Source organism: Sorex araneus, chromosome 6 (genome assembly GCF_027595985.1).
Source record: "Sorex araneus isolate mSorAra2 chromosome 6, mSorAra2.pri, whole genome shotgun sequence".
Classification (NCBI taxonomy): Eukaryota; Metazoa; Chordata; class Mammalia; order Eulipotyphla; family Soricidae; genus Sorex; species Sorex araneus.
Genome location: NC_073307.1, coordinates 83,334,641 through 83,360,607, shown reverse-complemented (window position 1 = coordinate 83,360,607; position 25,967 = coordinate 83,334,641). Strand labels below are relative to the sequence as shown.

General features: G+C 39.3%; 1 protein-coding gene and 1 pseudogene across 1 annotated transcript; one reads left to right on the top strand and one right to left on the bottom strand.

Annotated features, from left to right (window-relative positions):
* Window positions 1-982: 982 nt before the first annotated feature.
* On the bottom strand, window positions 983-18,008 carry LOC101557258 (olfactory receptor 10AD1-like). Its single transcript, XM_004610593.2, has 2 exons — window positions 17,926-18,008; window positions 983-1,988 (listed from the first exon to the last, which is right to left on the bottom strand). The coding sequence occupies exons 1-2, from the start codon at window positions 18,006-18,008 to the stop codon at window positions 983-985; spliced, it is 1,089 nt and encodes a 362-aa protein (XP_004610650.2).
* Window positions 2,127-2,317, top strand: LOC129406148 (small nucleolar RNA U3; annotated as a pseudogene).
* Window positions 18,009-25,967: the final 7,959 nt, after the last annotated feature.

Sequence of the window (25,967 nt, the reverse complement as noted above, 5' to 3'; positions counted from 1 at the left end):
TTTGATACAGTGGCCTCCTCCCCCTGCTCTTCCATCAAAACATGCAAATATAACAAATTGAATATAGTGTCAGCACACCACAAATTCTCCTTCATTGGCCAACAGAAGCAAAGAAGATGGAATTCAGGCTACTTATTCTCAAGTTTTCATCATTTGTGACTTCCTTCCTCTCTTCCTCCCTCCCATCCTTCCTTCCCTCCTTTCTTCCTATCCTTCCTTCCTTCCTTCCTTCCTTCCTTCCTTCCTTCCTTCCTTCCTTCCTTCCTTCCTTCCTTCCTTCCTTCCTTCTTTCCTTCCTTCCTTCCTTCCTTCCTTGTAGCCAGGGGCTATTTCCAGTGCAGTGCTTAGGCATTGTCTCTGGTGGTGCTCAGGGAACAATGCAGTGCCAGGAGTATACCACGACTCCAGAACACAACAGAAGTGTTCAGGCTAATGAATTATTTATCTGGTAGTCTCTGACTATTTTTTTTTTTCCTTTTTGGATCACACCTGGCAATGCACAGGGGTTACTCCTGGCTCTGCACTCAGGAATTACTCCTGGTGGTGCTCAGGGGACCATATGGGATGCTGGGATTCTAACCCGGATTGGCCGCGTGCAAGGCAAACACCCTACCAGCTGTGCTATCGCTCCAGCCCCTCTCTGACTTTTCTTAATGTCATTACTTTTTTTCTCCCTAACTCCCCTTTCTTATTTCTTTCCTACTTTCTCACATAGGAGCACGCAACAAAGGCAAATCTAGGAAATGAAATGGAGTGTAAGAAAGACAGTAAAAAATGGTAAGCTGAAAGAAAAAACCAATTTATTATGAAGCATCTAGGCAAAACTTAGGCAGTGGAATAAGTTTCAGGAGAAAACAATGTTTACTGTGTTGTCAGCGGTCAACACTAGACATCAAAAATAACTTTCAGGTTGGAGCCTGGTAGAAAGGAAGTTTGTATACTCTTTCCTGGTGCTTTTGAATATTAGAGAATGATCCAACACTTAGGGCTCAGAGGGGTGTTTCCATTTCAGGATTATTTTCAAACAGAGTCTTCCTGGACCAGACAAAGTCCTACGAAGGGCCCTTCCCATGGCCCCTTTCATTTCCTTGTTTCGAAAGCTGTAGATGATGGGATTACACATAGGGATGATGATAGTATAGAGGAGGGACAAAGGTTTGTCTTTGTCAGGGCCATGTGTACTGCGAGGGTTCATGTAAGAAAACATGGCCGAAGTGTAGAAAAATATGACCACAGTCAAATGGGAGCCACAAGTGGAGAAAGTCTTTCCTCGACCACCTGAAGAGGAGGCTCTGCCAAGGATAGAAGCCAGGATGCGGGCATAGGAGATGACAATGAGTGCCATGGGACTGAGAAGCACCACGATAGCATCAACAAAGAAGACCTTCATGATGAACAGGAGGTCGCCCTGGGAGAGAGCAATGACTATGGGAGCCTCACAAAAGAAATTTTCTACATGGTTGTCTCTACAGAAGGGATTCCGGAATGACACATACTCTAGGAAGATGCCATTGATAAGCCCAAAGGACCAGGCAGTACTCACTAGTCTCACACACACCTGTTGGCTCATGATCTGGGCATAGTTAAGAGGGTGGCAGATAGCAACATAACGATCATAGGCCATAAAAGCCAAGAGGATGCACTCAGCCACACCCACAAAGAAGACCAAGTACATCTGGGTCATACAAGACACAAAAGAGACCACATGGTTCTTGACGATCAGGTGGATCAGCATCTGTGGGATGGTGGTGGTGATGAAGCAGACATCCAGGAAGGACAGGTGGCCAAGGAAAAAGTACATAGGACTGTTGAGCCTAGGATCTGTCCAGGTGATGAAGATAATGAGACCATTCATGGCCATGGCAAGGCTGTAGAGGGCTAGGAAGAGGACAAAGAGCAATGTCCTGGTGGAAGGAGAGCTCTGCTCAAAGCCCACGAGGATAAACTCTGTCACTGTGGTGCCATTGCATTGGTCCACAGCTTGAGGTCTGTTTGAGGAAGAACAGAGAAAGCATATAAGAGAGAGCTTTAGGATGATGTTAATTACTCACTTGGCCCCAGAGTCAACTGTCAATATTGAAAAACCAACCACTAAGTGCATTATGCTTAAAAGAAAGTCAGTTCTCAAGACTATACTTTCAGGGATCATTTCCCTGGTTTGTTACTAGAGAAGTTCTCTGATCATGTGGAGCACCTGAAACCATGAGGAGGAGTCAGAGCATCTTCTCCTGGGCATGAAACCGGTTCTAGGTGTTGCTTTTGCAACTGCCTTTTTTTTTTTTTGCTTTTTGGGTCACACCCAGCGATGCTCAGGGGTTACTCCTGGCTTTGCACTCAGGAATTGCTCCTGGCAGTGCTTGGGGGACCATATGGGATGCCGGGGATTGAACCTGGGTCGGCCGCGTGCAAGGCAAACGCTCTACCCGCTGTGCTATCGCTCCGGCCCCTGCAACTGCCTTTTGATGATCATTTTTCTCTTCCTCTGGAAGAGTGAGAGGGAGGAGATGCAGCCTGAGTGGTTTCTTGAAAACAAAAACAGGGCAGTTCTGTTTGGAAGCTATGACAAGTGAGGGGGTATAGGCTTAAGGATCTGAAGATGGAATGCAGGTGTATGAGTAGATAGAATGTTCCTGTTCACTTACAAAAGATCATATTTAGGCAGCACTTGAGATTTTTTTAATGTATGTTTGGCGACCGAAGTGATAGGTAGGGCGTTTGCCTTGCACACAGCTGACTGGCTTTGATCTATGGCATCCCATATGACCCCCTGAGCACTGCCAGGACTAATTCCTGAGTGCAGAGCCAGGAGTAATCCCTTAATATCGCTGGGTGTGTGACTCAAAAAGCCGCACCCCCCCCAAAAAAAAACCCATGTAATTTTTCTTGATAGAAAATATCTGTCTCTATGGACAGTTATGCTTAGCTTGTTGCTAAGCTTGCCTCAATCATATTGTCTTTTCTCAGACTCACTCTGCCTGTGCTTACTGATGCTACATCAGCAACCCATGTGCCATGCTGGCGATGTTGTCTGGGTGTGAAGTCTTGCATGGTTTCTTAACAGGAGACAGTTTTCCTGCTGAGACTGAAACTTGGGGCTACACCTCATTGGGTGAAAAGGATTCAATCATCCCTGTGAGAACAAGGAAGCTATGAATAGAGCACAAATATAAAATACCTGTCTGGTAGGAACCTGCAGAGAACTTTAACCCATTCCTATTCTTCTAGTAGCAAATCCAGTTTTTTTGCCATCTTCAGAAAATGATAATTTTGAATTTGTATAATATAAAAATTAATATAAAAAGTATTAAATGAAATGTGACATTAAATACTTGTTTTATTTATATTAAATATATAAACTATATAAATATAAATATATAAAAATGTGGTTATCTTTCTCTCAGCCACACCCAGCAGTGCTCAGGGCTCACTCCTGGGTTTGCATTCCTGGCATGCTTGGGGTGCTGGGAATCAAACTCACGTTGACTGTGCGCAAGGTAAGTGCCTTACCACTGTACTATCTCTCAGATCCCTTGAATTGTCTGTCATATCGTATGAAGCTTTGGGGAAGTCATTAGTTTTTATATGAAATATTTGTATTTTGGAACTAGGTGTTTTAAATGTAATTTTCCATTTTTACATGCATTTCAATGGTTCATAATATCCTCTTAATTTCTAGTTCTGGGAAATTAATTTCTTAATTTCTATATCTGTGATAGCACAGTGAGTAGGGCGTTTGCCTTACACGCGGCCGACCCAGGTTCGATTCCCAGCATCCCTTATGGTCTCCCGAGCACCGCCAAGAGTAATTCCTGAGTGCAGAGCCAGGAGGAACCCCTGTGCAACACAGGTTGTGACCAAAAAAGCAAAAAAAAAAAAATTTTGTTTTTCTAGTTCTGCCAACCCATTGTTTATTTTCCTTACCCTACTCTCTTTTCTATAAACTACCATTCAGTCCTGTTACTCACTTCCGACATTCCCCATTTTTTTCCCAATTCTCACTCTGTATGTCTTCCTTTCCTTTTCTCATCAGTAGTGAAAGATAGGTTCTGTTTATCTACCTCTGATTGAACACTTTTCTCTTCTCCATGTCCTTCAAACTCTCTTGTTTCCATAATTTTTGAATGTACTTACCTTATAATTGGTCACTGTCATCCCGTTGCTCATCGATTTGTTCGAGCGGGCACCAGTAACATTTCTCGTTGAGAGACTTATTGTTACTGTTTTTGGCATATCCAATAACTGGTACTTTTATTTTATAATATAATTATTTTATTATATATAATATGATTATTTTATTTTATAATTATTTTATTTTATAATATAATTATTTTATAATTGGTATTTTATAATTGGTACTTTTATTATTTTATAATTGGTACTTTCATTATTTTTTTTTAGACCTGGAGTCCCTCAAGGTGATTTTGTCTTGTACTAATTCAGTTTGGTAGTAGACCAATGCATCATCTTTACCTTTTCCCCCATGTTTCCGAACTTTAGATTAGTTAACATCTGTAATTTTACTACATGCTTTTACATTTCTACTTTGCGATGCTATCCTAGAACTTAGATATAGGACTTTAGCAAGGGGGCAAAATACCCCACTTAATTAAATGTGTTGCTTGGAAGCATGGATCCAATGGATATGTTGTGGCTGAGATTAGAAACTGAGCAAGGGAAATCAGTGAATTACACTCCAGAGAAGCACGAGACTTTTCCAGAAGAAACAGAACTAAGGAATTATTAGGATCTATAGGAATATAAATGTTTAATTATGGATCATTGTGTCAGAAATAATTCTTTGATACTTGGAATCTAGTGCCTTATTAACTACCATGGGAATTAATCAAATGGAGAATCTGTCTAAATGAATGAATATTATCTTGAAAATCACATCCTACCTCATTCTTTTGCTCTTCTGGTAATGATATTTGTTACATAATCACTGTGGCAAATAACATGGATAATCCCATGGTGTTTGAAGAAGAACTGATCCAGGGAGAGTGGTCTGAGCAGGTATAACAATCTGGAAGAAAAGTTTTATCTGATAATTTTTTTAGTTACTTGACATTTATACCATTAGTGATGATTTATACATAATATTATTAACAATTATATAGCATTTTAAAATTTTTATTATTTTATTTTATTTTTGGGTCACACCTGGCGATGCTCAGGGGTTACTCCTGGCTCTGCACTCAGGAAGTACCCCTGGCGGTGCTCAGGGGACAATATGGGATGCTGGGAATCAAACCTGGGTCGGCTGCCTGCAAGGCAAACGCCCTACCCACTGTGCTATCGCTCCAGCCCCTTATATAGCATTTTATAATATAGATATCAACCTCACGTGACACATATTCCATTTAACATTTGTTTTGCACTCTTAAAATAGTGTATATTTTGGGTCAGGAGTATGGCTGAGATAGCAGAGCACATCCCTACCATTCCAGGCCCTTAGTTCAGTCGCTGACACTGCATGACACTCCAGTCACCCCAGAGAAGGTGAAGCCTGAGTACCACCAGGTGTGCCCCTAGGAAAACAAACAGAAAAGATTGTAAATGTTTTAACTTCAAGTATTTTATTATTAACTTTATAGAGGTCACGTGCGGTCGTTTGGGAATGGGATGGGGGTTGAGGAACAGGACCACTCAGCAATGCTCACTCACCTGAGGAAGTGTATAGGTCTGACTATTTGGTGTTCTACCTAGAAATGGAGTGTTAGGCCCCACGGTACTTGGGGTCATGAGGATTGCAGTACTCAGGAGTCAGAAGGCTACATCTGATGATGCTAGGGACTGTGTCACGCTTGGGGACTCTTAGTGTTCACAAACTGAGTTCCAGTAGCTTGATTTGAAAATCGCATTCCCTTTTTTGCTATTTGTTGAAGAAATACTGACAAGACATTACAAAAACATTCCTTTAGCTGTAGACAAACATGTTTTAACATAAAATATATCCTTGCAAATATTATTTTTTCAGACTTCTAAGATTGATCATAAAAATTTTTGCTGTGTGTTTTTTGCACAACTAACCTTAAACTTGTAAAATGTAGTTTTTGTTGAAATGCTCATATGATAGACTCATTTTACAGGTTCAGTGCAATCTATATTGACGTTTCAACATACTTTTCATATAAATAGAACGAACAATCCTAAACTTCACATGAACCACAAAAGGTACTAAATTATGATTTTCAAAAAAAAAAAAACGTGGGGGGTGCAGGACAAGAGCATTTGGTGGCCAAGAATCACTCCCCTAGCTGGCCTATGGCAACGGACGGACGAAGGACCTGGGGAACGGAGAAACAGGAAGTGGGCCCCGGGCTGGTTGGTAGACAATTTATTTCTCTCTCCTCCCCAACGTAGTTCAATCTTTCCCCTTACAGCATAGTAATTTCTTCTCTTTTCCCATCATCGTCATTGTAGTCACAGTCATGGTCCTCATAGTCTCAGTCATTGTCATCTTCCTTGTCGTCATAGTGGTAGTCAGAGTCATCGCCGTTCCATCATCCTAGTCCCCTCTTTCCCCTTACAGCATAGTTATATAGAAATCATGAAGAGTGAGGGTACACATAGGTGGGGTTGAACATTGTCATAACAACTAACAGAGGTAAATCCCCTCCTTCAGGGGAAGTTCTAGGAGATTAACTCAAGGACCAGATCTTGCATGGGTCTGACCCAGGTTTGATCCCTGACATCCCATATAGTTCCCTGAACCCCACCAGGAATGATCCCTGAATACAGAGCAGGAGTACGCCCTAAGCACCACAAAGTGTGGCCCAAAACTCAAAAAACTTTTTGAAAAAGAGCAAGTGATCTTATTAGATATTTTCCAATGTAGATACTATTAACTATCAGTCAACAGTTATGTGAATAGATGTTTAACAGCACTAAACACCAGAGAAATGCAAAATGTTCCCACAATGAGCTGTCACCTCACATCAGTGAGCTTGGGTAGTATAAAAAGGGTAAGAAATAAAAAAAGGATCTCTAGGATGTGAAGAAAAAGTAATTCTACTATTGGTAGAAAGTAAATTGGTACAACCGCTGCAGAATTGGAAGTGAGAAGCCCCCTCCACCCCCCCAACACACACAAGTTTTAAGACGGGAACTACCACAGGATTCAGAAATTCCACCCTGGGTATGTATCTGAAGAAAATAAAAACACTAAATTGAAAAGATAAATAGCAACGCTCCCCAAAGCATTATACAGATTCAGTGTGATTCCTATCTGGATATCCATGATATTTTTCTTTCTTTTTTTAATTAAAAAATTTATCTTTTTAAATTTTATTGAATCACCGTGAGATAGTTACAAGCTTTCTCCCTTCCACTTATGAAACAGGCTTCCAGCTATGGGGCAATCTTCCTGGCCCTTGTATCTACTGTCCTTGGGTGTCAGCCTCATGTTATGTTATTCTATACTCCACAAATGAGTGCAGTCCTATGTCTGTCCCTCTCTTTCTGACTCATTTCACTTAGCATGATACTCTCCATGTCCATTATATTTTTCAAAGAATTGATTATATGGAACAATAAGGTCCCATGAATAGTGAAAGCAATTCTTGGGGAAAAAAATATGGGAGGCATCACCTTTCCCAACTTCAAACTGTATTAAAAAGCAGTAATAATTAAAACAGCATGGTACTGGAATAAAGACAGACCCGTGCACCAATGGAATAGGGTTGAATATCCTTACACACACCCCAAATATATGATCATTTAATCTTTGATAAGGGAGCAAGAAATATGAAGTGGAACAATGAAAGCCTCCTTAACAAGTGGTGCTGGCAACACTTGACAGCTACGTGCTCAGACCTCTACCTAACACCATGCACAAAAGGCAGATCAAAATGGATTAAAGACCTGAACATCAGACCAGAATCCATAAGGTACATTGAAGAAAAGGTTGATGAAACTCTCCACAATATTGAAGCTAAAGGTATCTTCAAAGATGAAATGTCACTGACCAAGCAAGCAGAAGCAAAGATAAACAAATGGGACTGTCTTAAACTAAGAAGCTTCTGCACCTCAAAAGAAACAATGACCAGGCTATATAGACAGCCCTACATAATGTAAAGGATATTCACCCAATACCCTTCTGATAAGAAGTTGACATCAAAGATATACAAGGCACTGGTTGAATTCTACAGGAAAAAAAATCCAATCCCATAAGAAAATGGGGTGATGAAATAAACAGAATTTTTCTCAAAGAGAAATTTGAATGGCCAGAAGACACACACAAAAATGCTCTTTATCACTAATTATTAGGAAGATTCAGATCAAAACAATGATGAGATATCTCACACCACAAGACTGGCACACATCCAAAAGAACAAAAGCAACCAGTGTTGATGTGGATGCAGGGAGAAAGGGACTCTCCTTCACTATTGGTGGGAAGGTCGCCTGGTCCAGCCTTTTTGGAAAACAATATGGATGTCTCTCAAAAAACTAGAAATTGAGCTCCTATTTGACCCAGGAATACCACTTCTGGGAATACACTCTGGAGGCCCAAAAACACACAGCAGAAACACCATCTGCACTCCTATGTTCATTGCCCCACTGTCCAGCATAGCCAGAATCTGGAAACAAACTGAGTGCCCAAGAACAGATGAATGGATAAATAAACTATAGCACATCTACACAACAGAATACTATGCAGCTGTTAGGAAAAATGAAGTCATGAAATTTGCTTATAAATGGATGGACATGCTGAGCAAAATGAGTCAGGAGAAGGACAGATATAGAATGACTACATTCATTTGTGGTATATAAAAATATACAGTAGAAGACTAATATCCATGGCCACGGAAAACAGGGCTTAGGAGGACTGGTCAATGGTTGGATCTAACCACAAGTGTGTGTGTGGTGGAGGGTAGGTAAGATAGAGAAGAGAGAGAAGATACTAGTATGAGAATATTAGCAGGGAATGATTATGCTAGACAAGAACTGTGTGTTAAAAGTAGGTAAAGGGATATTCTTGATAACCTTTCAGTATCAGTATTGCAAACCACAATGCCCAAAAGGTAGAAGGAGAGAGCGAGCGAGAGAGAGAGAGAGAGAGAGAGAGAGAGAGAGAGAGAGAGAGAGAGAGACAGACAGACAGACAGAGATAGACAGAGACAGAGAGACAGAGACAGAGAGAGAGACAGAGAGAGAGAGACAAAGAAGAAAAATGCCTGCCACAGAGGCAGGCAGGGGGTGGGGAATGATGGAGGGAACCCGAGGATCCGGGTACCGGGAAATGTACACTGGTGGAGAGATGGGGTTGGAATATTGTATGACTGAAATCCAATCATGAACAATTTTCTAAGGGTCTATCTCAGAGTGATAGAAGAAAAAGTTTAAAAAAATTGAAAAGATATACACATCTCATATTAATTGCAGTTTCATTTACTGTAACCATGCTATGGAAACAACCTAAATATTCTGCAGTGGATATGTGAGTAAAGAAAATATGGGGCCGGAGTGATAGTACAGTGGGGAGGGCATTGGCTTTGCACGCGGTCAACCAGAGTTCGACCCCCAGCATCCCATATGGTCCCCCAAGCACTGTCAGGAGTGATTCCTGAGTACAGAGCCAGGAGCAACCCCTGAGAATTGCTGGGTATGCCCCACCCCCAAAAGGGAAAATATAGCAATTTAATACAATGGACTATTTAGTTATAAAAAGAATAAAGTCCTGTCACTTGGGACTATACAGATGGAACTTGAGATTATACTATGTGAAATAAGCCAGCAAATACCATGACTTTACTTATGTGACGCATCTAAAAAACAAAATCAGGGCCAGAGTGATAGTATAGCAGGGAGGGCAACTGCTTTGCATGTGGCCAACCCGAGACAACAGCGTCTAAGCCTCACCAAGAGTGATCCAGGAGTGCAGAGCCAGGAGTAAGCCTGGAGCACCACTGATGTGACCCACACCACCATCCCTCAAGACAAAAAAAAAAAAAAAAAAAAAAGAATTCACTCCCAATCTCCCAAACTAAACAAGCCAAGCTTATAGTTAGAGAGAACAAAGTCTGATGGTTGCCAAATGTGGATGTGTGGGTGGGCAAAAAGAATGAAGCAGATCATAAGGCACAAAACTCAAGTTATGAAAATATGTATGTCACAGGTATATAATATACTGCATGATGACTACAGTTACTAATATCATATTGTGTATTTGTTGATGAGAGTAGGTATTCTCATATAAGAAATAAATTTTGTGGGGCTGGAGTGATAGTACAGCAGGGAGAGCATTTGCCTCGCACATGGCTGACCCGGGTTTGATCCCCGGCATCTCATATGGTCCCCCGAGCACCGCCAGGAGTAACTCCTGAGTGCAGAGCCAGGAGGAACCCCTGAGCATCGCTGGTGTGACCCCCCAAAAAAAGCAAAAATAATGAAAAAAGAAAAATTTTGTGACTTATGCATTATGATAAATGCTAACTGGATTTGCAATCACAAATATAAATGTTAAATCATTATGTTATATACCTGAAACTAATACAATGTTAGTGTGAATTGCACTCATTTAAAAAAAAAATTGAATTTTTTTTTCTTTTTGGGTCACACCCGGCAATGTATAGGGGTTACTCCTGGCTCTATGCTCATGAATTACCCTTGGTGGTGCTCAGGGGACCATATGGGATGCTGGGATTCAAACCTGGGTTGGCTGAGTGCAAGGCAAATGCCCTACCCACTGTGCTATCGCTCCAGCCCCAATTTTTGTTTGTTTTAATGGATGCACCAGATCATATTTAAATTGATACTTGTTTTCTGAAAAATGTATATCATTGTGAGATTTTATAGTATTTACTTCTCCATGTGTAGAGATAAAATTTTAAAGTTTCTTGGATTTATTATTTAAGAATAAAAGATCCACTGTCTCACTTTAATAATAATTTATAAAGTCATTCACTCACTCTAGCATTTGAAGAACAACTTAATTCTTTATTTTAATTTGCAATTGATTCTTGCTGAAGAACCTCTTCTATGTTGGACAACGTAGCTGAGCATAATGTAGTGAGTAAGGAAAAAAGAACATGGAATAAGTTTTTTGTTTTTGTTTCTGGGTCACCTGGCTGTGCTCAGGGCTTACTCCTGGCTTTGTACACAGGGATCACTCCTTAAGGGGTTGTGGGACCCAGTGAGGTTTTGGGGATCAAACCCAGGTCAGTCGCATGCAAGGCAGACACCCTATCTGCTGTGCTATTTCTCCAATTTCCGGGATGAATTTTTGTTTTGATTTTTGGACTGATTCCAGAATTGAATTAACTTACAGTTCTCATCCATCTTAGAACCAGATTCAAGCAAAACAGAACTGCTCAAAAGCTGCATGGCTTATAAAAAAAAGAACACTGATTTTAGTTTTTAAAGCCAAGTTAGTGATAGAGGAGATTCCTTGTTTCTTGTCAAGAGGGACAACCAGTAAGACAGAGAGTGGGGTGAAGCACCCCTGAGACCAACACAGACTGCACAAGAGGGGAGGCAATGCAGGTTTACATTTTACTGGATGGGAGAAAAATAGACAGAATTGTCTAGGGTTGTGTTGTGAGATGGGGCAGGCTGTTGTTTTCATCTGAGGTCCTGGGGGAAAAAGAGCAGAAATATGCTTGGCTGGGTGACGGTCAGGTGCAGTACCTGGGGTGCCCCACTCAGGCTAGGAGTCCAGGAAGAAGGAGCAGAGAAAGCACTCAGACTGCACTCTCCCTTCAATACCCTTGTGACAGGTTTTGACCACATAAGTGCACTGATAGTTAAAAGATAACTGAGGTTCAGAGGAGGAGAGAAGAAATACTGGTGGTGCAACCAACACAAATCAGCCTCCCCTCCCCTCTCCAGCCTGCTAGGACTCTTCATTCCTGTCCCCTCAAGTTTGCAAATGTAATTACAGAAAACCTGATTAAATAAAATTAAATCAACAAATATAGTGCTGTGGTAGAGTGTATAGTTTTCCTATCTTGTAATTATTAGAGTTTTTAATTCCCAGTACCAGAAAGAAATACAGAACAAAGCCAAATAATAACAGCAACGAAACGAATGAAACCATATCTCTTTCTTCGAGAAAAAATAAAAGTAGTTCAATTACTGTAGTAGTTCAAATTGTTGTAGTTGTAGTTCAGGTTGTTGACCCAGATTTTTAAACAGAGAAGCTTACAGTAACAAAATAGATAAAATTATGTAATACCTGGCATCTTAAACTCTCAGTGGAATATGAGGTCTCATAGACAGAGCAAATCTCCGTACCCTACCTGAAAGGCAGGGGAGACTGTGTTTCCCTATCAGATACAAAGTTCAAAATTGCTACAATAAACTGGAGGAGGAAGCTGGAAGAAAATTTTAAAAGTGATGCAAAAGAACTGTAAAATACTAATCAAAAAGATAAAACAAAACACAGAAAAAAGTTAATAAACTTGGATGTAAAACAAACAAGGGGTAGAATAAAGCTTTAAATATGTAAACAAAGTCAAATTGTGAAAACTTAATAAATGAGGGTTCGAGTAAGTCATGGAAACAAAAGTTGGAGACAACAAAATAAGGCAGTGGGAAAAATTAAAAGGAGGTAACATACAAAGGATTTCATCATTTTCCCCCAGAAACTCTATAAGCCAGAAGAAAATGAAATGATATATTAAAAGTATTCAAAGATAACACTTCCAGCTAAGACTATTTTACCTTGCAAAACTGTCTTTTTAGGTATGAGAGAGATGTAACCATCTTACAAGACAAATGAAATCTAAAGGGATTTTGCCAACACTAAACTTCTGCTACATGAAATTTTGAAAGGAATTCTCCAATCTAAGTTGAAAGATAGATCCCACAAAGTTGAATGAGAAACCAGAATCAGGAAACAAAATACAAGGTGGCTGTAGCCAATCTTCATATATCAATAACCACTGACATATAAACTGAACTCACAAATCAAAAGGTACAGTTTTCTGATGAATTAACACATATACTCTATTACACACACAAAATCTATTTAGTATTTATAAGAGGTTCACTTAACTTATAAAGACAGACTTAAAGTGAGAGAATCTAAAATGGTTTGTCAAACCAAGGGAACAAAAGGCAGGAATCACAACAAATTTTTGTGTTTTCTAGCCTGTCTAAATCTACATTTGTTAATAGTTTCTATTTTTCTAAAGTATTTGGGCTTTTCTATATATATATTATCATATATTCTGTAAATAATGATAGTTTTGCTTCTCACTTTTCAATTTATTATACCTCTTCTTATCCATTTGGGTCTTACTAGAACTTCAGATACTCTATTAATGCTGAGACCAGACCTCTGTATCTCGTTCTTGATCTTAGGTAGTGCTTTAATTTTTTCCCATTAATTATGATGTTGGCTGTGGGTTTGTTAAATGTTGCTTTGATTGTAGATATATTTTCTCTTTATACATTTTAACTTTAAAAAAAATCACAAGTGTCAGAGTGATATGGGTAAGGAGCTTGCCTTCATGTAGCTGATTCAGGTTGATCCATGGTACCACATATGGTCTTTCAGGAGTGATTACTGAGCACAGAGCCAGTAGTAAGCCCTGAGCACCACCAGGTATGGCCCCCAAACCAAAAAAAAAAAGAAATCACAAATGGATGATATGATACTTTTGTCCTTCTTTAGTGATGTGGTCTATCATGTGTATTAATTTGTATAAGTTGAACCATCCTTTCAGCAATGAAATAAATCCTACTGATCAAAGTGTATGGCTTATTTGATGCATTTCTGGAGTTGGTTTGCTGGTATTTTGTTGAGGTATTTTGCATTTATATTCATCAGAGGTACTGGTCTACATAACTTTCTTTTATTTTTATAGTTTTCTTTTTTGTGTGACTGGTCTTAAGTCAAGATAATATTTGCTTCAGAGAATTCATTTAAAAACTTCTCAAATTTTCAGTGTATAATAGAATTTTATAAGTATTGGTGTTCATTGTTATTTGAAAGTTTTACTCAATTTACTGGAGCCATTTGGTACTGAACTTTTGGTCTTTGGGATGCTTTATAGTAGTTTAAATGGTCTACTCATGATGAAACTGTTCAGATTTTCTCTTTATTCTGATGCTCTTTATTCTGAATGTTGAAACACCAGATAAGTTCCAATACACTTACTAAGATGAACATTATGTCAAGCATCTTTTTGGATCACAATGACCTGAAACTAAAAATTCAATCTAAAGAAGAAAGAGAGGGAAGCCCACAAAGAGATGGAGAATAAACAGCGTGTAACTCAACAACTATTGAGCCAGTGAAGAAATTAAAGATCAAAATGAAAAGAATCTGGGGACAAATGAAAATTAAAATACAAATTATCAGAATCTATAATGTGCAACAAAAGCAATGCTAAGAGGAAATTTTATAGCAATATATAAACTTAATGCAAAAAATGAAGAATCACAAATACAAATTCTATGCTTAATCCTGAAAGAGTTAATAAAAAGGTAATAGTATATTCTTGAATATGTTCCATCAATGCTTGGAAAAATGTATTTTTATTTTATTAGTTTTGAAGTGAAGTTGTCTATAAATATTAAGGTCATCTCCAGCAATTTGTCCCTTAGATATTGTTTCTAGTTTGAATTTTCTGTCTGAATGATGTGTCCATTGCTTTAAGTAGTGTGTCAAAAATTTTTTTTTTATATTGAAGTGGATCAATGTCAACATTTACTTAATATATTATGGTGCTGCTATGTTGGATGAAAATATATTAGTAAGTGAAACATATTCCTGTTATATTGACCTTTTTTATTACTATACAGTGTTTACTTTTGTCTCTTGCTACGTTTTTTGGCCACAAGTCTATTTTGTCTCATATAAATATAGTGAATCTGTCATTAAAGTTTTCAATTATTGGGGCTGGAGCGATAGCACAGCGGGTAGGGCATTTGCTTTGCACGTGGCCGACCCAGGTTCTAATCCCAGCATCCCATATGGTCCCCTGAGCACCGCCAGGGGTGATTCCTGAGTGAAGAGCCAGGAGTAACCCCTGTTGCATCGCCGGGTGTGACCCAAAAACCAAAAAAAAAAAAAGTTTTCAATTATCTTAGAGCATTTTTTTGACCTCTTCACTTTGTCTTAGTCTTTGTAATTTGAGTGACTTCTTATAAATAGCATAATTAAGTTTTGGCTTTAAGAATACCCTACTTTGTTTTGATTGGAGAGTTCAGTCCACTTTCAAAATTTAACTACAAAGATGAGACTTATTATTGTCATTTTGTCTTTAGTTTTGGTTCTGTATCTTGATTTTCTTTTGCAATTTTTGGTAGGCTTTATTTATTTATTTATTTATTTGGTTTAGAGAATTTCTTTCACCCGTTCTTGTAAGGAAAGTCTAGGAGTAGCAAACCATTCAAGATGCGATTATCTGAGAAAGTCTGTTTTTCCCTAACTCCTTGATCTATCTAACTATCATACTCCAGGAGTTGGTAGATCCCTCCTTAATCACTCCAAGGTCAGAAAGGAGATAATTACGCTTAATATGAATTGCCCAATATTCTCTGAACTTATTCAATTATCAATGCCTACTCTGCTGCTTACCCATTTTTCTTTTGGAAAACCAAAATTCCATATAATCCAGTTGTTATGCTTCTGGATATTTACCTAGAAATCATAAGAACACTAATTCAGAGAGATGTATGAATCCCCATGTTTATTATAGCTTCACTTACAATGATTGGAAACAATCTAATTGTTTATTAAAACAGGTAACTGGATATGGAGAATGTTAGGCGTACAAAATAGAATACTATTCAGTTATTAAAAAATAAACTGAAAATCCTGCCATTTGCAAGAACACAGATGGACCTAAAGGATATTATGGAAAGAGATCACATGATTTCACTAATATGTGATATATAGAGAAAACAAATAGATGAACTAAAACACATAAACACACACAACTCTCTTGGGTTATAAGACCATTATTGGTAACTGAAAGGAAGGGGAAAGGAGAGTAAATAAATTTGGACATAGTGGATGATGAAAACAATTCAGTGGTATCTATAATGCACTGGAGCAATAGCACAGTAGGGTGTTTGCCTTGCACGCGGTTGACCTGGGTTCAATTCCTCCGTCCCACGGCAGAGCCCGGCAAGCTACCGTGGTGTATTGGATATGCCCAAAATAGTAACAACAAGTCTCACAATGGAGACATTACTGGTGCCCACTCGAGCAAATCGATGAGCAAGGGGATGACAGTGATACAGTGATACAGTGATAGAATGATCTACAGGATATATACATGTGATTTTCAAGCATTCATGGCAAAATTTTACACAATTTTGTAATGTAATGTAACTTTGTTAAAAAAACAAAAAAAGAGAGAACTGCTTTTCTGAATGAACAACTACCTGTGAAGGTGGAAGAAAGATTGTCATAATATGCTACATCCTCCAAAAGACTTTATGGAGAATGGATACGTTGCCACATATTATTATATGTGAGGTAGAATGAAGATTAACATCTTTCATATTCCTGATGTTCATGGATCTCTAGAGAATCAATAAATATGTGTGGTGTACCTATAAAATCATTAAATATTTAATTATTTAATATTAAATAAAATAAGTATTAAATACCATTTGTGTGAAATAATTTTTCACGGACTTAATTCTTACTAAACTTTTAAAAGATAATCGGAATTCACAGAAGAATTTAAAAACATATATGATTTCTTTAACTGTTTCTTTAACAGTGTCTATGGAGAATGACTGGGAGATAGTTAAATATCCAATTCTACCACCAGCAGACTTTTCTATTTGGCAGGGAGCACACCCGGCAGAGTTTTTGACCCTGTATTCAGAAATGATCCCTGACACTAGTTTGTGGGAATGTACATGGGATGTCAGGGATTGAACTGGGGTAACTGAACGAAAGATGAGCTCCTAGCCTTCCGTACTGTCTCTTCAGCTTTAGCCACCAGGAGTCTTTTGAGACTGTAATTACAGCCGAGGGAGAAATAAAGTCAACCTACCTGAGTTTGGCTTCCTAATGCTGTGTTTCCTAGATCTCATTTTTGGGGGGTCACCCATGGTCTATAATGTCAAAAGTAGCTGAAAAACCTCTGAATTGATTTTCCATAGAACTATACACTATAACTTAGCTATTGGGCGTTCACCTTTCACGCTGCCCACCCATGTTCAATTCCTCCACTCCCTCTCGGAGAGCCCGGCAAGGTACCGAGAGTATTGTGCCCGCACAGCAGAGCCTGGCAAGCTACCTGTGGCGTATTGGATATGCCAAAACCAGTAACAAGTCTCACAATGGAGACGTTACTGGTGCCCGCTCAAGCAAATCGATGAACAATGGGACGACAGTGACAGTGACATTCAGTTAAAAAGGGAATAACATGAACTAAGAAAACAAAATTGGGAGGATTGGGATTGGCAGGGATTGAAAGGGGGTGCAATAAAATGAGTACTTAGTGAATGTGATTTAATCCAGAAAATGACATTTAGAATCACAACAGGTGCAATGCATCTATTATTTAGATATGATCTTGAGAAAATAATAGTTTGCTTTTGTTTTTAATGAGGAGCTAAAGGAGGTGGGTTGGTGGTGGAGGGAGACAAAAAGAAAAGGACTAAAATGGAGTTTTAGCTTAAGCAATTTAAGGAAGTTCACCCTGAGAGTGTTCAGGTTCTGTTCACTTCATTCAAGGTAAGGTCAAGAAGAAACAGGAGCAGGAGGATCTTCCTGACTTACAAAGACTTTTAAACCATAATAATTTCTTGCTTATTACTTTTTGAGATTGCTTGGTTTTCTGTGTTCACAGAATCTATACCCCCTCCCCCTAATAGCTTTCCTTAGTTAATGGTATTAATCGAATAGTTTTATATAAATCAGAAATGAAGAAATAAACTTCCATTCCCTTCTTTCTAACTGGTGCATGATACTACCATTAAATGCTGATAAATAGTCTTTATCTTCCCCACTCTCCTATGGACATCTTATATTCCAGTTGCATTTTACATTCTCCAAATATTTCTTCATTTTCTAAATCTTCAAGTTTCTGCATAGGCTATTCCTTCTTTGTGGAATGCACTCTTTACATATTCTCTGCATCTGAAAACTCCTGCCTCCTAAGACCAAACATAACTCTTGCATCCGAAAGGAAGCTTTCAGTGACTGTTGTTTAAATAAGCCCTTATGAAATAGCAATTGTTCCAGACTCTTCACACAGTGTGTATTTTATGATGAATTATATGATCCTTTTGTGTTGCTGTATTATATTCCTATTTCCTTGTATGCTGCATAGAGTATAGCAGTTATTCAATGTATCTTTTTAAAAGACTAGTAGAATAATGGACTGGAGCGATAGTACAGAGGGTAGGGTGTTTGCCTTGCACACAGCTGACCCGGGTTCTATTCCTCTGTCCCTCTCGGAGAGCCTGGCAAGCTACCGAGAGTATCTCGCCCACACAACAGAGCCTGGCAAGCTACCCGTGGCATATTTGATATGCCAAAAACAGTAACAAGTTGAAGACGTTACTAATGCCCGCTCGAGCAAATCGATGAACAACGGGATGACAATGACAGTGCTACAGTAGAATAATCATAGGTATTTCATTTTTTGTGTTACCTCAGATATAAGCTCCTATAAACCTACTTATCAGTAAAATAAGAAGGAAATCCTATTTATGAAATTGTTATGAGATGATAAAGAGAAAAATTATTATTCAAATATATTTATGTGTATATATATATCCAAACTACATACAATATTATCTGCAATGGAGATGGTGATCAATAATTTTAAGTTCTCGGGGCTGGAGCAATAGCACAGCGGGTGGGGCGTTTGCCTTGCACGCGGCCAACCCGGGTTCTAATCCCAGCATCCCATATGGTCCCCTGAGCAGGGCCAGGGGTAATTCCTGAGTGAAGAGCCAGGAGTAACCCCCTGTGCATCGCCGGGTGTGACCCAAAAACCAAAAAAAAATAATTTTAAGTTCTCTTTTTTGGTCACTGGATAAATGGAAAATATTAATTATGGCATTTTCTTTTGGGACACACCTGGTTCTGCTCAGGAGTCATAGCTGATGGTGCATGGGGAATGGCCTTATGTAGTTCTGGGGATCAAACTGCGGTCAGCCACATGCAAGGCATTGTATCCTGCCTGATTTATGCTTTTTAAACATCACCGATAGTCAAAATCCCCGAAGTATTATAAAAGTTTAGTCTGTGGGGCAAATGTGTAGCACTGAGGATGAATGCAAGAGGCAGAATGTAACCACAGAAAATATTCTTTTCTAAATTGAGTCTCTTTGTTAACTGGTTATACAGTCTCACTCAGGAATGTCATATTTGGGATATGGGATTAATGGTATAATGAACAGAATCAGTGATGAATACCAGTTTCTTCTCAGTCTTAATTGGAAGGATAGAGTATCCTACTCCAAATTATGACATGTTGAAATTGCCCAATTCCATAATGGCCAATACTCAAAAATTTTGAAATCAACCATATAATATAAAAAAAGGGAACATCATATATCTGAAACTCAACTATGAGTAACTACGTAAATCAGTGTCTTAATAATTAACATGTTCAATATTAAAAAATAAAAATAAAATTTAAAAAGAAATATAAGAAAAAATTTTGGAGCTTATTGAGAGATTTCTTTAATTTCTTAAACCTTAGAACTACAAGCCAATACTTATTCTCTATTGCATCTCTGAAAATTCTACTCATGAAATTAGATTAATTCACAGGCAACCTGCAAAAAGAAGGCAAAAGTCATCATCTCTTTAGACTCTATTTTCTCAGAGGATTCCAAAGGGTATAATCAATTTTTCTTTCTCAGTTCAGAATGAGTAAAAAACAATGCTTTGCTAATTGGAAACTGCACTCTGCACTGTAGCACTGTCGTCCCGTTGTTCATTGATTTGCTCGAGCGGGCACCAGTAACGTTTCTATTGTGAGACTTGTTACTGTTTTTGGCATATCGAATACACCACAGGTAGCTTACCAGGCTCCACCGTGCAGGCCGGATACTCTCCGTAGCTTGCCGGGCTCTTCGAGAGGGATAAAGGAATCAAACCCAGGTTGGTCGGGTGCAAGGCAAACGCCCTACCGCTCTGCTACAGCTCCAGTCCAATTGGAAACTAGCAGTATAAAAGAACATGATGGCCACTCAATACCTCTATTGCAAACTACAACATCCAACAGGAGAAAGATCAAAAGGGAATGCCCTGCCGCAGAGGCAGGATGGAGTGGTGGGGGTTGGGGTGGGGGTGGTGGGAGGGATACTGGGAACATTGGTGGAGGAGAATGGGCACTGGTGGAGGGATGTAAATAATCACTGTATGACTGAAACACAGACATGAAAGTTAATAAGTTTGTAACTGTACCTCACAGTGATTCACTAATAAAAATTTAAAAAATTATATTAAAAAGCTGGGGTCAGAGAGATAATTCAGTGGGTAGGGTGCTTGCCTTGCACTCATCTGACCAGTATTTGATCCTGGTATCCCATATGCACCTCCAGGCCCCACCAGTAGTGATTCCTGAACTCAGAGCCAGGAATGAGCCCTGAGCACTGCTGGGTGTGAGCTGTGAACAAAAACAAACAAAAGTAAGCAAATAACCTTTAAACATTGAAAGTGTGAGTGTGATGAAAAGCCTTGTAATCAGTGAGGCTTGAGTCCTAAACTAGCCCTGCTCAACACAAGAGAGTAATAATAGAATTTGCACAAATCTTTGTTAGTTAGACTCCCTGATCCACAACCAGCATCTGGGAGAACGCAATAGATACAAGATGGCTTGGATGGTTGCTGCCAGTTGGTGCAGAAGGAGAACCAAGTAACTGTATCTAGAAGTTTGACTGCAGGAATGTCGTTAGTTTCCCAAGGAGCAAAAAGGAGAGCCAGGAGGAAAGACCTTGTAAGATCAGAGCCCTAGTCTCTGTGTTCTCACCAAACCAATCCTTGCACTAGCCGCTTCCTCGAAACATGAGTTAGGCTTCTTTCAAATTCTTGATAGCCAGAAAGTTTTCCCTTCTGATTTTACATGTTACACAGAAGGCTCTAGAATCATGGAATATTAGAACCCGGGGCTGGGGCGATAACACAGCGGGTAGGGCGTTTGCCTTGCACATGGCCGACCCGGGTTTGATTCCCAGCATCCCATATGGTCCCCTGAGCACCGCCGGGGGTAATTTCTGAGTGTAGAGCCAGGAGTGACCCCTGTGCATCGCCGGGTGTGACCCAAAAAGCAAAAAAAAATATTAGAACCCCATGATTTTCACTAAGACACCTACCTGGCTATTGAAGAACTTGGAATAAAATTACGAGACTCAGGAAATAAATTTATGCCTTCTATTATGTAATAAAGATATAAAGAACATGTTGTCCATGTTGGAATGCTATTTAGAGGAAAGGTATAAATGGTTTTTGGGGAAGAGCAACTAATTTTTAGTGTGAGTTCCCAGAGGTGTCTGCTAATAATTCTGTTAGAACTGAACACCTCTACTCATGTCTTATAAACTTGCTCTGGAAGTGTTTCTATAGGTTCCACACACTTCCCCTTTTCTATTTTAAAATCATTCCATTTTTCTTTTCCTAAGCAAGATGGCCTTTTAGTAAGTAGTCTCCTTGCTTAAGTAAGATCTTGCTAATATTTGATATGGAACAGAGATTTATTTACTGACTTAAATTGTAGATGTGTTCTAAACTATTGTCGTGCTTCATTTTTCTTCAGTTTCCTCTTTTCTGCTCATCCCTTTAATTTTTTCCTATCTGATATGATATCTCACAAGTGCCAATTTATAGATATGCCATAGCTAGTTTTGCCATATGTGTGTGATGTCTAAATGGTATCTGTAGGGAATGAAGTCAGTATGGTAGAAAAATCTTCCTACTGATTTGTATAAAAAGGAGACACCATCAATAATAAAACACCAAATAACCTCAATTTTATTTTAAGCTGAGTTGCTAACTTTATATTGTGCCTCCTTTCATCTCATAAGACTTGACGTCCTCCCACTGTCCCTACTCTTTCCCCATCTGATCCCTAAAGTCAATTTACAATTCTATTAGATGCTATAATGAAAAGCAAACTAGACTTGCTCCCAGACCTCCTCAGAGTCACCTTGTATATGGAAATTCAAACAAAGACTAAAACAACCAGAAAGCCAAGAGAAAGAGAAAGAAAACATCACACTAAGGTATCTATACTAATATTCCTCTGAATATTGAGAGCCTGTGCATATGTCCAGAATGGATTAAAAAAGAAATTGTGGAAAAAAATTTAAGCGGAGAAAAACAATTAGAATGTGTGCTGTCCATGACCTCAGTTAACCTAAATGATTTTGCTGTTAAAATGACTCAAAACATATAAGAATGATTCTAGAAAACTAGGAGAGAAAAGTCAATGTGAAAAGAAACAATAAGAGTAAGACGGGAGAGGGTTGTATACCAAAAAAGAGAGAAAACATTAAAATAGAGTCTAGGTCTAAGAATAGATGATTCCATAATTTTATAGGGAAGCAATGAGGTATAAAAGAAAAAGAAAGAGGGAACTGTGGAATCAGACACAAGTGAATTCAATCCAGGCGCTATCATTTATGTTCATGTAGAGTTGACTAGTTAAGTCTTTAGGCCTCCCCCTCTAATATGTGGGTAAATGGGCCAGAAAAATAGTACTGGGGTTAAGATGTTCACCTAGCACACTGGCTGACCCTGGTTCAGTCCTTGGCACTGTATATGGTTCTCCCAAGGACTGTTAGGGAGTGATTCCTGAGCACAGAGCCAGAAGTAGCCTCTGAGCATGACTGGGTATGACCCCCCAATTAAAAAAAACAAAAAAGGGGGGTAGTACCTGAAATATTAGCTAATTAGTAGCTGGTATGGATTAGACAGCAAATAAATATACTCATGATGTTTCCTGTCTCCCAGTGGTTCCACTTCACATGTGGAAAGAATACTGTAAAGACTTCCCACATGGAAGCCAAACTTCCCCTGCAGAAACATGGAGAGAGGAGAGATTTCATGCATCCCTCTGGGTGTCTAGATGTCTAGAGAAGGAGGAACAGAGCAACAGTGGTGACAGTTCTCTGTGTGCTGAATGCTGGTGTGACCAGAGCACAGGAGGTGACTGAGGAGCCAGGGGTATTCATCTCTGAGAGATGCTGACACTGCCGAGTGTTAGCTCTCACTGGAGAAGTGAGCATATGCACTAACCTTTTCCATGAGCTCTGGCACACTCGGGAAAGGACATTGGCTCTGCTGATCTCAGGCCCATAGAAGGTCTCCACAGGCAACGGACGAAGGTGCAGTGAACTGAGCTGCAAACCAGCTGCTCATTTATTGAGTTGGCAGTACAGATTCCTTCGACCTCCAGCTTCCTTTCCCATTCCTTTCATTTGTAGGTGTGGGTGCATGTATGCCCATGCATGTTCATACACACACAGCCTAGCATCAGCTTCTGACAGATCACTGTTGGGAACCAACTGTAATGAGGTCAACTCTCTCTTGATGCATTTTCTAATGCCTCCCTGGGGATATTCTCACATGAGTTCATTCCCAAGTTATTTTGTGAAGCTATCTTGACAAATTGCCCTATAATGCTAGAATAGTTACAGATTTTTCTCAGGAATTTCCACTGTCTGGGTCTCAATAGATATGGAGACCTAGCAAGTATCATTTGCTTCTTTGCATTCAGCTCTATTCTGGGATAATTTTAACTTTTATTCAGTTTCCCTTTAGTTAACATTTAATTACATTTTCTTATCTTAGGTACTATTTCTTTCTTTCATTTTTGGGGGTGTGTGTTTGGTCACACCCAGGTGTGTGTGACCAGAAAATATTCCTGGCTCTATGTTTCTAAGTGATCTCTGAGTTGCTCGTGCAACCATGTGTGTGATCCCAGGGTTTAGAACCAGAATTCACAGGATGCTAGGCAAGTGTTTTAACCAGTACACTATATTGCTGCCCCCCTTTTCTTTTTATATAAATGAATATTTTAATTCTTGTCCTTAGACTTTTTTCTTTTTGGGTCACATCCGGCAATGCATAGGGGTACTCCTGGCTCTGTACTCAGGAATTACCTCCTAGCAGTGCTCAGGGGACCATATGGGATGCTGGGAATTGAACCCAGGTTGGCCGCATGCAAGGCAAATGCCCTACCCGCTGTGCTATTTCTCCAGTCCCACTTAGACATTTTTTAAACACTGTACCTTATGCACCAGAAAAAACAAACTTGTGAAATTTGCTTATAAGTGGAAGGACATGGAGAGGATCATCCAGAGTGAAATGTCAGAAGGAGAGGGACAGACATAGAATGATTGTCCTCATTTTGTGGGATACATATATCTCCCCAAAATACATATATCATAGTATGAGACTAATATCTGAGGATAGTAGAGAAAAGGGCTGGAGGACTGGTCCACTGTTGGAAGCTTACCACAAGTAGAGGGGGGAAGTTAGGATACAGAAGGGACCATGGTGACAATGATAGTTGGGAATGATCACTCTGGACAAGGATTGAATGCTTAAAGTAGGTAAAGAGATATACGTGATAACCTGTCTATATCTATATTGCAAACCATAATGACAGAGAAAGGGAGGAAGAGAGAAGAAAAGTGGCTGCCATAGAGAGAGGCTGGGTCAGAGGTGGGGAATGAGGGTAGTGGCAGGAGGAAACTGAGGACATTGGTGGTAGGAAATGTACAATGGTGAAGGATGAGTATTGAAGCATCCTACGACTAAAACCCAATCTTGAACAACTTTGTAACTGTGTATCTCACAATGATTAAAATGAAAGTTTGTTAAAAAATATGATATGAAGAATTATAGAAGGAGGAATCAGGAAAAAAACCCCTCAAAATATCGTGCCAAACAACGTTCAAAGAAGAATCTTTCATTTTGTTTCTATTTTTTGCCTGGTAAATTAGAACCAAAATTCTTTTTTGGGGGGAGGTTGGGCTCACCATCAGTTCTCAGGGATTACTCCTGCCTGTGTGCTCAGGTATCACTCCTGGAGAGGCTCAGGGAACCAGCTGGGGCGTCAGATTTTAACTAGGGTCAGCCAAGTGCAACCTTACACTATGCTATCACTTGGCCCACAAATATAATGTTATCAGTTATGATTGTGTTGCTTCACATTAATTTACATGTATTCACTATAGTTTATTTTCCTTTTCCACAGATATCTTTTTTTTTGTATGTGGCCTTTGTTTCACATGCTAAGATTCCATGTCTGAGGTCTCGCTGGACTACTAATTTTCTGTGCCATGTTGCTAATTGACCTGGAAATCTTTGAAGAACCAAACTACCAACTACCTCAACAGCTATCTTACAAACAGTACAGGTCCTGTGACAAGGGCCGTCAAAACACAGCTTCTAAAAGTGGTTTCATACAATCTATTCCCTTTCCAAGAAACCAACTGAGTTCTTTTATTTTCATGTCACTGTCTGCTCAGATTCAATTACAATATACGCTTCTTTAGGCCAGAGAATTTTTCGAATCTGATTTATGGTCATACCCAATATTCTAAATCAGTTTCAAATGCATAAAGCTTGGTAAATCTTATGATCATCAGAGGAATTTAGTCTGAAATTAGTTACTGCAAAAATTATAGCCTGTATTCATGTTTACAAAGGCCAGGAAAAACCCTGCATACTCCCAGGGGTTTCCTGGCCTGGCCTGGAAAGGTCCCAGCCACTCTGTATGTAGAGGATGTTGCGGTGGGACAAAATGGCAGGGTACTCTGCCTGAGCCAGAGGAGAAGGGTCTGCTGTGACCAAGGCACCACCTCTGCAGGAGAGGGTAGGACAAACACCTCGTGCTGTACTGGGTGCTTCAGAGGTCCTTCACCAGAGGCTATAGTCTGGGGAACTTTGTGTCCAAGATTCTTAGGTAACGTTGATTTTGTCCCCAGTTCAATTCAATGATTATACAATGTTTATCACAATAGTAAACGCTGCCTTGGGATGTTTTCCACAGTCACCAAATAAATGTTACTTGTCAGGCAGGCAT

What these genes read in the sequence shown, in the direction of transcription:
- LOC101557258 (XM_004610593.2), bottom strand. Translation starts at nt 18,008, where the DNA reads ATGCAGAAACTTGAAGATTTAGAAAATGAAGAAATATTTGGAGAATGT. An exon ending in TATAAGATGTCCATAGGAGA is followed by an intron (nt 1,989 to 17,925) that starts GTGGGGAAGATA and finishes TTCCTCAAACAG; the next exon opens with ACCTCAAGCTGTGGACCAAT.